The sequence below is a fragment of the Danio rerio genome, chromosome 14, assembly GCF_049306965.1.
Source record: "Danio rerio strain Tuebingen ecotype United States chromosome 14, GRCz12tu, whole genome shotgun sequence".
Classification (NCBI taxonomy): domain Eukaryota; kingdom Metazoa; phylum Chordata; class Actinopteri; order Cypriniformes; family Danionidae; genus Danio; species Danio rerio.
This window is the reverse complement of record NC_133189.1, coordinates 28,830,840-28,845,822: the sequence shown is the minus strand read 5'-3', so window position 1 is coordinate 28,845,822 and position 14,983 is coordinate 28,830,840. Positions and strand designations below refer to the sequence as shown.

The 14,983-nt window shown below is 35.7% G+C and overlaps 1 protein-coding gene and 1 non-coding gene across 5 annotated transcripts in view; both read left to right on the top strand.

Moving 5' to 3' along the window:
- slit3 (slit homolog 3 (Drosophila)) overlaps positions 1 to 14,983 on the top strand; it is a 272,541-nt gene that overhangs the window by 189,891 nt on the left and 67,667 nt on the right. For all 4 annotated transcript variants that reach the window (XM_073921711.1, NM_131736.3, XM_073921713.1 and 1 more), the window contains 3 exons: positions 6,157 to 6,300; positions 6,634 to 6,797; positions 13,196 to 13,346. In XM_073921711.1, the coding sequence (XP_073777812.1) occupies positions 6,157 to 6,300; positions 6,634 to 6,797; positions 13,196 to 13,346 (459 nt within the window). The remainder of the gene's footprint in view (positions 1 to 6,156; positions 6,301 to 6,633; positions 6,798 to 13,195; positions 13,347 to 14,983) is intronic.
- On the top strand, positions 11,051 to 11,133 carry mir218a-1 (microRNA 218a-1). The gene has a single exon (NR_030121.1). It is a non-coding gene; the product is annotated as a microRNA 218a-1 (primary transcript).

Here is a 14,983-nt window from a genome sequence, read left to right as displayed (position 1 = left end):
ATCAAAATATTTTGTTTCTACAAAAAGTCTGTGAGAACTGGAAGTTGATGAGACATTTATTTCACTATGTTAATGTACTACCAACTAAGGGGCGGGGCTTTCTTTTAGGGAATAAAAACAGTTATATATTTTGAAATGCATTAGAGAGATCTAAAAAAAAATTTTCTACAAAAAATGAACTTCCAACTGAAACTGAATATTGATTAGGGGTGGAGGTTTTTTTTTTGTGCATCATTTCTTCATAGCAGTAACTGAATGGTGTGCTATCTATATATCTACACTGCAAAAAATGCTTTTCTTAGTCTGAATATCTAAATATTGTTAAATCAAGAAGCATTTTCTAGACAAGCAAAACTTATTGTCTTAATTTAAAAAATAATTTAGCAAAATTAAGTGAGTTTTTTCTTAAAACAAGCAAAATAATCTGCCAATAAGGTAAGAAAAACAATCTTGTTTAAAACTGAAAACAATATGATTTTTTTTAACCCTATTGGCAGATTATTTTGCTTGTTTTAAGTAAAAAAAACTCACCTAATAAGGGCACATTATTTCTCAAATATTTGTTAATTGTCTAGAAAATGCTTCTTGATTTAGGAATATGTAGATTTTTGGAATACAAACAAGAAAAAGCCTCTAGGTAAGAAAAGCATTTTCACAATTTCATGCATCTGTCTGTCCTTCTGTCTATCTGTCTGTCTGTCTGTCTGTCTGTCTGTCTGTCTGTCTGTCTATCTATCTATCTATCTATCTAAACAGTTTTGCTTGTTGCGTTATAGGAGGTAAAAGAAAGTAAAACAAAAAAAAAGTGAGGAGAGCGTGTTTTGTTTTGGTTGAAAGGAGAATGAAGTTTTATTCCTGCTTCCTCCGAGGGAACACTCTCCACATCATTAGCATGTAAATTGGACTTGATTGCTAAACATGTCCTTCACACCTACTTATATTTGTGTAGACATGAAAACATTGCTCAGACACAATTTCTGCATTTAATGGGCCAAATTGAGGTGAATCTGTCGGCTCTAATGGGCCTTTTTCAGCTTATTCTAACGATTTGGGGAATTTCTGATGGCTTCCGCTTTTCTTAATGTACACAGTGCTGCCGCGGGCACAAAAATAAGCTCACATCACCTGTTATTAAGCTTCTAAAGCACCATAGATTTACCAGAGCAGGCCAGCCCATGTTTTCACTGTCAACTGCCATAATGACACAAATTATCTGTGTTTTCAGCAATTAGAGTTGTTCGTCCTTAATGGATTTTCTTAATAAGACCCTTTCAAAGGAACACCTCCGGGCATTCCAGCTATTTGGCCAAGCTATGTTTGAGTTCCAATGTTTTTTCCTGTTATGTGCATGGTTTTATTTGCTCTTTACACTTTCTGTGTTGTTATTTTTTCCGTTCTTTTTTGACATACTCAAACCTAATTAGTTCACCCTGTGAGTAGACTAACGATGCATGTGTTTGCTTCAAGACAAAACCTCATTACAATGGCTTTCAGTAATTAAGCACATGACTGCGTTAGTCAATTGTCAGACGGCATGAACGGGAGAGACGTGAAGTCAGGGACCTGACAGGAGTGATGGGTGCAGCTGAGTAATACTCCAGCAATTCTTCCACAAAGCATTCTGAGTCAACCGTGTAAATTACATCGATTGATTTGAATATGTTTCTGATGCTTACAGGAGGTTACACAGCTTTGAGAACTGTGCATATCCAGCCTGATCTCATGAGCAAACATAACTTGTTGGTGTATTGTCAGAAAAGTGGCTAATTTGTGCATATTAATAAGATTTTATTCATATGAAAATGTTTTTTAAAGGAGGCTTGCCGCCAATCCCCACTCTTATACCTCATTGGGGGATGAAGAAGGCAAGGCAAGTTTCCTTATATAGCACTTTCATAAACAATAGTAATTCAAAGTGCTTTACATAAACAAGAATTAAATAATAAATAATTTAAAATGATTAAAACAGATTAAGGGCCCTTTCATACACCCGGCGCAATGTGGCGCAAGGCACGGCGCAGTAGTCTTTTGGTAGTTTCAGCTTGGCGCAAGAGTCGTTTTTAGGCGTTGCGCTACGCTGTTTAAATAGCAAATGCATTAGCGCTCATATATGCGCCCATAGGCGTTCTGGTCTAAAAAGGAAGGCGTTCTGAGGCGGACTGCTGGCTCGTTGCTATTTTGAGAAACTATAATAGATTTTTCATTAGACCAAAACAAACCCAGTCTAAACTCCGGCGCAGAGTTGCGCCTTGCTTACACACTGCTTAATACGCACAAGAGAGCAATAGGCAAATATCTTTACATATGAAAACATTTTAATATTAAGGGAATATATATAGGATATAATAAGAATAGATGTAGAATATAAATATAAAAAATTTAAATATTACAAGACATTATTGTCTAGTGTACATAAATATGAAATCTTCATCTCGGGAGGCTTTTTCAGTTCATTCATAACAATTTGCTTTTGTATAATGTTATTATTATTTGCTGTATTATTTATTATATCCATATTTATGTTTGTTTTATTAAAAACAAGCTTAGATTTGCCCACCTGTCAGGTTTTAGACAATATGGGGCACAGCATGTGTTTTAGGATATAACTCAGGTTTTTGAGCACACTTCATTAATATTGTTCATTTATTCGTTTGCTGGAAATTAGAACTGAATTTAGAAATAGTTTTGAAACAAATATTTGCGCTTAACAAATGCAATTAATTATTTATAGAATAATTGATGTCTGTGCATAAAGGTTTCCCTATCCAAAAGCAAAAGTGAAAGTAGTTCCATTATCTCTCATTCTCACGCAGTAGATGCTCTGTTTAACAGTTTTCTGTTAAAAAAAAAACTGTTTACTGTTAAACTTAAACTTACTTTACGTCCTGTAAATAGCAAATGTGCTTATGGCGCGACGCATCTGGCTCTTAAAGGTAATGGGAGATGAGACTCTAATTGGTTTATTTAAAACACACCTATAACTCAATAAGAAAATAAACTTAACCATTTTAGACCATGGTGCCATGGTGCAAAGCGGATTTTCCTGTCCTTAAATTAGCAAAAATGCGTTCTGACGCGCCCTGAAAGCGTTTGCGCCCTGCGTTTTGCGCTCTGCGCATGGACCGTCAAATTAGAGCCCTAAAAGTGTTAAAACAGGCTGTAAAACAATGAAAAACTAAAAGAAAGTACTAATAGTAGCACAGTTCATTCAGTAAAGGCATAGTTAAAAGCAATGTCTTTTTGGGAAGGCCAGTGAGGAGTCCATTACAGTAATCCACCCTGCTTGTGATAAAAGCATGAACAAGTTTCTCTAAGTCATCACTCGAAACAAGTACTACTAACATGTAAAATGCGATCATATAAATTGTCATGAGTTTGCCACTAAATCAAAAGTTACAAATTAGAGTGATATTTCATCAGTGTATTCCACATTGTGAATTTTATACCAGTCTAGATACAGATATAAAGCAGAATTCTGAATTTACTGCAAGCATCAAGCTCTCCGCTAGAGGCTCTGAAGCATAAAACCATTCAGAGAGCGCTGCACTTTCTGCTCTGTCAGGCAAAGTGAAAATAAAAAAGACTTTATTGTCTCTTAATTATTTTGTGAAATACCCGTAGGAAACCTACGCTTGGACAAGAGTTTTATTGGTTGAACGATGCTTGTGCAACAGCCACAAATGCTCAACAGAACCCATTGACTTTTTACAGTTTACAGCACAGCCTTCAGTAATGCAGTAATGGTCTTCAGACATCAAGAACAGCATATCCAGTACATTGGCAAAATTACAGTAGTTAAAGGGGTTTCTGTTTTGCTTTGGTTTTTGCTTTGGTTTGCTTTTCGTTTAGCTTTGCTCCTTCCCTTACTCATTGCTTTGCTTTTTTTTCAACTGTTTTGTTTTGCTTTGCTTTTTCAGTTCTTTTCTTTGTTTTTTTTCCCCTTATTTTTGCTTTGATCTGCTTTGCTTTTTGCTTTGCCTTTTCTTTTGCATTTAATTCAAGTCATGATTATTTTACCTTGGTTTACACAAAAGTTATTGTTCCAAAGCTGATTTTTAAAAAGGTGTGCATTATTACATACCAGTCAAAATCCGAAAGAGTTAAGGCATCAATAGTGTAGACAGTCTGGTGCATATAAGAAAATGTATGGAAATAGTTTTTCAAAATGCAAATTATTAAAATAGCTAATAGTTTAATAAACAAAAAACAATATCATTGCATGATTCTTTAAAATACTCTCCTCCCATAAACTACTGTACAATTTTAGTAACACTTTTGTTTAGGGATCTCACTATTAAGGATTCTTACTATTTAGGACTCTCACTATTATTACTTGGTTATTAGTAAGATATTGGCTGTTTAGTAGTACTTATAAAACATTTATTCTGTACAAAACCCACCAGATCTATTAATAAACAGCAAATCCACATTTTCCCGTATTCATATCCCAAAAGTTTGTCACAAAGCACACTGAGTCTGATGCATATTAATTAATTGATTATGAAAAAACAAAAGTCAATTTAAGCCGTGCTACTTTGTTCTCCTCTCTCTTCCTCAAAGAAAAAAAGAAAGAGGAATATGCTATACTGTACATGTACAGTTGAAGTCAGAATTATTAGCCATCATTTAAATTTTTTTTCTCTTTTAAATATTTCCCAAATGATGTTTAACAGAGCAAGGAAGTTTTCACGGTATTTCCGATGATAGTTTTTCTTCTAGAAAAAGTCTTATTTGTTTTATTTCGGCTAAAATAAAAGCAGTTTTTAGGCGACACTGTGGCGCAGTGGATAACACGTTCACCTCAGAGCTCGAAGGTAGCTGGTTCGAGCTTCTGCTGGGTCAGTTGCCATTTCTGTGTGGAGTTTGCATGTTCTTACCGTGTTCGTGTGGGTGCTCCAGTTTTCCCCACAGGCCAAAGACATTTGGTATAGGTGAATTGGGTATGCTAAAGTTGACCATAGTGTGTATGAGGATGTTTCCCAGTGATGGGTTGTGGCTGGAAGGGCATCCGCTGTGTAAAACATATGCTGGATAAATTGGCGGTTTATTCCACTGTGGCAACCCTAGATTAATAAAGGGACTAAGCTGAAAAGAAAATGAATGAATGAATGAATGAAGGCAGTTTTTAGTTTAAAAAAAAAACATTTTAAGGTCAAAATGTTTAGTTGTCCCTTTTAGGCAAATTTTTTTTTGATAGTCTACAGAACAAACCACCATTATACAATAATTTGCCTAGTTACCCTAACCTGCCTAATTAGCCTAGTTAAGCCTTTAAATGTCACTTCAAGTTGAATACTAGTGTCTAGAAAAATATCTAGTATAATATTATGTACTGTCATCTTGTCAGAGATAAAATAAATCAGTTACTGAGGATGAGTTATTAAAACTATTGTTTAAAAATGTTTTGAAACAATCTTCTCTCGGTTAAACAGAAATGGCGGGGGTGGGGGGTGTAAACAGGGGGGCTAATAATTCTGACCGCAACTGTACATATTCTGTTCATCCCATACTAGAAGGAGAGTTTAGCTTATTATCAAAGAACTGCTTTGTGTTATCCCTAAATGCGAAGTTTATTTCTGGAAATCACTTTTATACACTGCTTGTGATACTTCACACATTTATCTTTATGGACCATTGCCTTTCGCTTGTATGATGGCTCTGAACTGTAAAAACTCAATCTCAAAGCGATTATTCGGATGCGAAAAACTGAAAAAATTGAACCCGGTTTGTTTAATTCTTATTTTTTCTAATGGACGAACGTTTCAAGGCAATGTGTTAAAATGACTTAGAAAACACAGGTTGAATTTTTTTTAACGTGACTTTCAGATTCAGAGTGCAAAAACCTTTAGTTAATAGTTTGTTAATAGCATGAATTGTACCTTAAAATAAAGTATGACCCAAATTCATATGCAGAAGGCCAGCCACAAAAAAATATCATTCACTTTCTTTAAATCTCTAATATTTCACTGCATGTTTTTAGCAAGCGCCGACAATTAGTTTTTGCTGTGTATGAAAGAAGTAGGAAAGTGTTATGATTTAAATATAAATATTACTGCAGAGTCCTGCATAAGATTTTTTCCAGATTGCAGATTCAGACTTTGTGTATACTGATGAAAAAAGAAGTCATTCTAATGAAACGCTTGTTTACTCTTCCAGACTGCTGAACGCCAACAAGATCAACTGCCTTCGAGTGAACACTTTCAAAGATCTGCAGAACCTCAACCTGCTGTCCCTCTATGACAACAAACTTCAGACCATCAGCAAAGGCTTGTTCGCTCCTCTGCGTGCCATCAAAACCCTGTGAGTTACACACACACACACACACACACTTATAAACACCCCATCCTTCACTCCCACTTTCAGTCTAAATGACTTCAGTCTCTAAGCAACTGTTGAGCAGGACTGCCTTCACCCCGCAATTAATTAGCCACAAGTAGATGGCAAAACAACACCATTAACAGCAATGAGATAAATGTGAGCTAAACAAATGCAAAGCCTACATTAAATACAACATTTCATTTTTATGAATGCACAGCAATCTTATTGTTATCAGAGGATATTACTGTTTGATTATACAGACTCCCTTGGCTCTAATTAAGCGTTTTGAGCTATTGTTGTGTTGGCGCTCCACAGACACCTCGCTCAGAATCCGTTCATGTGTGACTGTCATCTGAAGTGGCTGGCCGACTACCTGTTTGACAATCCAATTGAGACCAGCGGGGCTCGATGCAGCCACCCGCGCCGCCTCGCCAACAAGCGCATCAGCCAGGTCAAGGGCAAGAAGTTTCGCTGCACAGGTAGAGCTGCACACATGTGCACTGTTACAATAGGACTTTTACTGTTCAAGCTCTTTTAGTTGATGTTTTAAGTTATATAGAATGATACATTACACTGTGTTGGCACTCTTTACTATTCACGAGACTCCTTCTAAAGTCAACTCTGCATATTTATATACATTAAGATGCAAAAATGGGTCATTAAGAAATCAAAATGACATGTTGTAATGAATGTAAGTGGCTTAGTGGCTGCTCGAAATAAGATACACTACAGTTCAATGGTTTTTAATCTGTTTAATCTTCTAGTGTAGTCTTTCATGTTTTCAAGACTGCATTTGTGTTTATATGTGAAATGTTAAATGTGATTCGCTTAGATTGTTTGAGATGATTTAAGCTCTGAGAGATGGCATGCTTGTGCTTATGGGGTTTATGAAGACACAAATTTGTATAATGACATGGGTATGACAATGTTAAGATTGTTTATGAAGGACATGCAACGTGTCCTCATAATTCAAGGTGGATAAAATCATACCTAACAGGGTCTTGTGTTTCCACAGGTCAGGGTGGTTTAGAGGTATCTTAAAGCAATATAATAAGCTTTTTTATTATTGAATGAAATACATTGTTTATGAAAAGTCATCATGAAGCACATACAAGTATGTGTGTGTTAAAGTTCCTTTCTTGTTAATTTGTATTATCTTGTAAATTTATTTATTTATTATTCCGGTGATGGCAAAACTAAATTGCTCCAGTCTTAAGTGTAATGATCTATTGTTATACACTGAAAAAACAAAAAGTTCCTTTGATAAAATGAGTAAACCTTTGCTCTAAAAGCACCAAAAAAATAGAGAGTAAACCCATTGTAACTCAGAACCGTTTAATTGGCTTAATTTAATTTTCACAATAGGTTGTTTTCACAAGACATCACTGAAGACACACGAAATTCAGATGGAGGGCAGGAAGTGATTCTTCTACATAGATTTCACTATCAGAACATGAAAATGTTTCTGTTTTATGTTGTTTATAATTGTTTAAATCGGGCAAAATGAGAAATGCTGAACAGCTTTCTTAAACTTCCAAAAGTTTTTGCTCATAAAGGGGGGAAAGTTCAAGAATCTGGAATTCTAAGAATTCTAACACGGTAGAAAAGGCAGAATGTAATAAAAACATTCATTCAATACATCCACACTCTAAAATTATTGTTTTGACAAAAAAAAAAAATTAATGCAACAGTTTGCAAAAATATATTCAAGTTACGACAACATCTAACAAAATGAGGTTCAGACAATAAACTTTATTATGTTAACCAAATCTTTTCCTCCTCAATCAGTGGCATTTTCACATAGCAAAAAACTCAGATTTTTAAGTCGAGTACTCAAAATAAGTTTTTTAAATTAAAATGTAAAAAAATTTTACATTTTTTGTTTGTTTTCGAATTTAGTGTGCATGCTTGTAAGAAATACATTTAACTACAACATTTTTGTTTACTGGTAATTTTTTATTTGTATTTAACTACAGGTTTCCTTTTTTACAAAACAAAAACATGTACTGTCCCATATTATCAGCACAAAAAATAACAAAAAACATCAGTGTGTGGACTTAAAAATACAAAACAACTCCATTAGTGTGTAAAAATTGAGTTATCAACCCAATTTCATTGGGTTGCTACGAGTTAAATATAATGTTTTAAAGTAACTGACAGATATATTTTCCTTTAAATTAGCCGCATTTTTAAATCGATGTAATTATCAATATTTACCTGTTTTGAAAACTTAATAAAAGTTATTCTGGCTACGTAAAAGTTTTAATCTAATCAGCATTTTAGAATTTTTAAGTTACAATAGTGTATTAAACTGTGTAGTGATAACTGACCTCTTGAGTTTTTTTTTAGAGTGCATGTGTACAAACATTTTGAATGCGATAATTCATTTGACACCACTAATAAAGATTATATGCATTTATGTTTAAATATGTTGATAAGTTATTTGAAAATCAGATACAAACGCCAACACACTTATACAATATCCAGGAGAATATAAATAACGTTCCCTGCCATGCAATCGCTACAATAAAATCTCTGTATTGTTTTGCAATAATCCAAGTCTTTACTGGCGGTTCGGCAGAATAAACGTTACGGTGAACATCGAAATTTGCAGCGGTGAATGTTTGTTGATGGTAAGTTCATCAAATAAATTAAGAAATGCAACCCTTGCGACAAAACTAGCTGGGTGTTAATTGTGGAGCACTTTTTCATTTAAAAAGGTACAGTGCAAAACAGCAGGCAAAATCTCTACATTTATTGAAAAAAAATTGATATAAAATTTTCAAGAAACCTTAATATTATAGTAAGATCTACACATTCTGTAAGATAGTCGGTAAGAAAGAAATTCAGCCACTGCTTCTCTTACCCAGAGTGAGTCCAGTACAATCTGTGCCAATGCAGTTATACACACTGACTTGTTGATGGTCTATGAATCCTGACCCACCAATCGTTGCTCAGATGCTTCCTCACACTAAGACTTTTCAACAACGTCCCTTACCTTTTACTTCAGTATGTGTGTGTGTGTGTACAGTATGTGTGTGTATGTGGCATACTCTGGCCTGGAGCAGTTCTTCTTACACACTGCCAGGTTTCAGTGTGCTAATAGGACAATGCTGGCTGTTCTGAAGCAGAATGAAGATGCCTTATTAGAAGATGGTTTACGAGTCGGAACTGGCCCCCCCACACACACAGGCAAAAACAGGGAACCCTGGGGGAAATGTTTAGGTGGGATAAGTTTACCCGTCATTTGCTTTGATATAAAGCAACAGGTTTTTCTCATTAAAGTCTGTCAGAATTTGAACACAAAAACAAGTGCAACATCAGATCACTCCAACATGCTACACCGGCCCCTAGTGTGTGTTTCCACAGGCATTAAAAGTGAAAACTCTGTGTTTTATATATTTATGTGTGTGTGTGTGTGTGTGTGTGTGTGTGTGTGTGTGTGTGTGTGTGTGTGTGTGTGTGTGTGTGTGTGTGTGTGTGTTAGTGTGTGTGTGTGTGTGTGTGTGTGTGGTGGCAGAAGGCTTTACTCCACTTCTTTCTTCTATGCAGTGTCTTTAAAGTTTATGTCTTTTTTTGTTTTTTGTCTAGTTTTGTGTTTTGGTTAGCTTTTACTTTTTGTTAATGTTTTTTTTTTTTTTTTTTGCTGTACGCTGTTATAATTTGCTTTATTTTATTTGGTCTTTTGTTTTGTTTGTTTGTTTTTTGTTTTGTTTTGCTTTGTTTTTTGTTAGCTGTTTGGACTTTTAATTTGCTTTATTTGGTTTTGCTTTTTATTTAATGTTTTGTTTTGTTTTGCTTTTTTTAATGTTTGATCTTTTGTTTTGTTTTGCTTTGTTTTGTTTTAATTTGCTTTATTTTGTTTTGTTTCTTAGCTTTGTTTTTGTTAGCTGTATGGTGTTTTAATTTGCTTTGTTTTGTTTTGTTTTGCTTTGTTTGGCCTTTTGTTTTTTGTTTTGTTTTGTTGCTTAGCTTTGTTTTTGATATATGGTGTTTTAATTTTCTTTATTTAGTTATTCTTGTTTTTTGTCTTGTTTTGTTTTGTATTGTTTTTTTAGCTGTTTGGCATTTTAATTTGCATCATTTGTTCTTGCTTTTTGTTTTGTTTTGTTTTGTTTTGCTTTATTTTGTTTGGCATTTTGTTTTTTGTTTTGTTTTGTTGCTTAGCTTTGTTTTTGTTAGCTGTTTGGCATTTTAATTTGCTTTATTAAGTTTTTCTTTTTATTTATTGTTTGTTCTTTTGTATTGTTTTGTATTGCTTTGTTTTGCTTTTTATAGTTTGGTCTTTTGTTTTTGGTTTCTCTTTTGCCACTTTATTCATCAATTGTCATGTTCAGGAAACATTTTTTTGTGATTATTTGAGCTTTGCTCCACTCCTTTCTCCTCTGCAATGTCTTTTGTGTGTGACTTTCAATTCCCTTTCTGTCTTTCTGTCTTTCTGTCTGTCTGTCTGTCTGTTTGTCTGTCTGTCTGTCTGTCTGTCTGTCTGTCTGTCTGTCTGTCTATCTGTCTGTCTGTCTGTCTGTCTGTCTGTCTGTCATTCTTTTCGGGCTTTATATTCCCAGCGGGCAAATGTCCCAGTGAGCGTGCTGGGTAGAGGGAAAGGGGGCCCGCGTGTATGCATGCTGGCCCAGAGTTCTGGGCGGCTTCCTGGCTGTTGTGTCCTGGCTGCTCCCTCCTCCTCCTTCCCGCCTCTCCGTCCCGCTCCGCTCCTCCACTCTGGCCTATGGTGCAGCTGTCTCTTGTGCTTGATCTAACCATGTGCCGCCGCCTACACAAGCCTCACATGGTTCCGTCAAGCACCAGGGACCGCTGGGCACACTCGCACACAGCATGGCATTCTGGGATATGTACGGTGGCACCTCTCTTTGCCACCACGAGGAGTGAAGGTGGCGTTCTTTAAGCCGGGAACAACGGATCGCTTGTGAAGAGCTCTAGCTATGTTCTCTGTCTGCGTTTCAAAGGGTGGTTTTTACTGTTAGCTTCTGGAGACACTGGAAGCATCAGGGCAGAGATGGTGGGAATAAGATAAACAGTGGCAGGCGAGTGATGGCTGATGGGAAGCAGACTTATCGCAGGCGGCCAGAACCGCGTGTTACGCAGAAACTGCCTGTGTTTTCCTGTCAAAACACTCTTTAGCGCCAGACCTCCAATCGCTGACCTCTCGCTCAATGACGCTGTTATCTTCAAAGAAATGCAGACTTTGAGGTCGTGTTCGCAAACAAGTGCCTGTGCCTGGTTCTGAATGTGTTTGTAGATGTGAGGATCAAAGATTGTATAAAATAAATATTTATTCATTTATTCACAATTTTTCTCTTGTCAAAACATATCAAGGTCAGTATTCAGGTCAGGTCCCATTTTATACAATCCCTCTATAATAGATTTATACTCTACTCCATAGATCTCAAACTGGATTCCTATAGGGCTGCAGCTCTGCACAGTTTTGCTTCAACCCTAATCAAACACAGCTGATCCAACTAATCAAGGTGTTCAAGACTTATAGAGACTATTAAGCAGGAGTAAGTTGGAGGTGGTTGGAGCTTAACTATGCAGAGCTGTGGCAATCCAGGAATTAAGTTTGAGACCATTGCTCTATTCATGTAATAGATTTTAGTTTGAAATTTTAACTTCATTACAGCTTTCTTTGAAAATATTTGTATAATATACATATTTACATATATTAAGTTTTAAAATAGGACACATTTTAACCAAACATCCCATTGCTTTCCTAAATTTATTACTTTGGAAGTTTGGAAGTCCATGAATTTTACATATTTGCAATACAGATGTGGTCATATTTAGTATAGTTTTATAAAAATCACAAAAACATTTCAGCAATTTTTTGTTCAATTGAAAAGTTTAGATGCAAAAACTGCTAAATGCTGTCTAAAATGTTCCTCTAAAATGAGCATTTTTATCAGGTTCCTCTGTGCATGTTCAGTAACATCACTTTTAAGCAGGGTATCTGTGGGGTCTTAATTCTTTAATGTTTTAAATTTCAAAAACAAAATTTTAGGCCTTAAAAAGTCTGAAATTGACTAAAATATTGGGTTGTATGTCTTAAATCTTTTTAAACAGGTCTTAATTTTCCTATGTCCAGGTAAAGCTACCCTATTGAGCCAACACCCGATCACCAATAGTCCATCTCAAAACTTTTTTTTATCTTTACGTTTTTTTTATTGCAAAAAGAGTCAATTCACAACAACTGTTAGTTAATTATACTGCAAATTCTGCTGATTATAAATAAACAAATTTCCTAATCAAGGAAAGAAGCGTAAAGCAACACATCCCTTTACATGATCTTTCATTAATACAAAAACTGTTTACAGAACTAGCTGGCGCATTAGAAAAAAGTCTAAAATTTAATTCATAATGATCTTAATAGGGACTTTTAAGTTAATAGGGAAGTTTTAAATTTGACTTAAAGAAACAGAAACCCTGTTTTAGCAAAGAATAAGTCCTTTTCCTTGTCTTCAAAGTGAAATATCTCTTGACTCAAGAGGTTTTTGCATCTGAACTCTTCTTTTTTTGTAGTAGTTTTTCCCTGCTAATACTGTATAACTGTTCAAAAACATATTACTGCCATACTAAAATATTCCTTGAAAATATGTATGAAGGTAATAAATCAAAGCCGTTTGATTAATTTAGCTTTTGCATATTTTATCACAGTATGCAATTGTAGGGGTGCTTAACTGTCATAAAAAATAATATCATAAACCCCAAAGGCTTCATTTTAATGCACATATACTTTTAGATACAGATTAAAAGGCTTTTGGATTTTTTGGGGGAGGGGATTTTTTTCAACCATGTGTGTGATGAAGTGAAAACGCAGTATGATAGTGTGTCTTTCTCTGTGTGTGTCTCCTGTGTTTGTCAGGTGCGGAGGACTACCGCAGTCGTCTCAGCGGCGAGTGTTTCCAAGACCTGGTTTGTCCCGAACGCTGCCGATGTGAAGGAACAGTAGTGGACTGCTCCAACCTCAAACTCACCAAAATCCCCCCTCACCTTCCTGAGCACACCACTGACCTGTAAGAGACACGCATTTCAGTGCACACACCTAGCGATCCCATCAATCATTCTGGAGAACATTCATCACTTAAACTCTCACCTCGCTAATTCTTTCAGTGTCTCTTTGTCCCAGAGGCCTCATCCCTCTCTCCTGTCCTCTGATTACGGGGTTCTGTCCCCGTCTGAGCGCTGCTGAATGAATGTCTAGAGCCTCTCCCAGGCCATTAGCCATTCAGCTGCATTTTCCCTGGGCAGCGCTAGTCTGGGTGACAATGCGTTTGCCCTTGTGTTCCTGCGTAGAGGACACATCAGGGTTTTTCCCTCTGCAGTCCCGTCAACTCCAGTCATCTGTCACACTCTCTCTCTCTCTCTTTCTCTCTCTCTGTCTTTCTGCGGCTCACTGACTACAGCTTGCACCCGCTAGCACAGCTGCTTATTTATAGAGCTCTAGCGGGAACGTTAGCAACCAGGAACCAGCACTTTATGTCTGATGTGCTTTCCCATGGCAGAACCCGCTGGGGAGAAGTAACCCTGGGGGGAAGCAGAAAGACAGCCGCGGTGCATTTACTTGACTTTACTTTTGCTAATGTTTGGAAATTTTCGCTCAACCTTGTCTAGACCTTCTCTGCTTTAGCTCATTTTATGTTGGAATGGGATTCTAGCTTGTACTGCTAATTGTGTGTTGTGTAGTTTATACAGCCATTTGTTGTTGTAATTCTCTGCTTATATTGCGTGGTCATTACCTGGTTATTTTCTACACATTACTGTAGGTGCATTTAAGGTGTTCTGGATCCCAGCAAGCAGTTTTGTGTTTAATAGATGTCTAAAAGACATCTAAATGTAGAGCTTGGCTATAACAAGGCTAAACTTGGGCTGTCAGTGAAAATCGAATAGACATCTAAGAATAGTTTAAAACTAGACTAGTCATCAAACAGACAGATTGGACAGACTTTATATGTGTAGTCATTCATTTCTGTTTTTTTTTTAAGAATAGTCTAGGTTTGGTCTATTCATAGACGTATATTAGATTTTCACTGACAGCCCAAATTTAGCCTTGTTTTAGCCAAGATGACTATGTTAAGATGTCTATCAGACATCTCTTAAAAACAAAAAATGCTTGTGTTAGGGTTTATATTTTCGACTTTAAAAGTAGCTATTTCCCTACTATTCAAATCTTGATGGCGATGTACTACATAAATGCAAGATTTTTAAAACTCTAATACTAACTGTTAAATGAAGAATGCACTTTTGCTTTCACCTTAAGTTTATTAAGTTGTGGAGATGCTTTAAAAATTTCATGTTCTTTCAAAAATTTCCCAATATACAAATTTGTTTATGTGGTGTTTCATTGAAAATAAAAAAGTGCTTTCAATATGATATATTATATCATTTTGATGTAATGCTCTGAGTAATCTAAAACATTGAAAAAAAAATGTATAGCCAATTTATTTGAAAAAAAAATTGCTATTAATTCACACTCACAAAACACGAGTGTCCTTGGTGGTGACATTCATTTAAATTTGATATTTCCAAACACAACCTAAATTATCACTATTATTATGTATTTTACAGTGTAAACTACCAATGCACCGAGCTGCATAGTATAGATCAGATGTTTTCTTTTTGACACTGTAGGCCTTGACTTTAATAATAATAA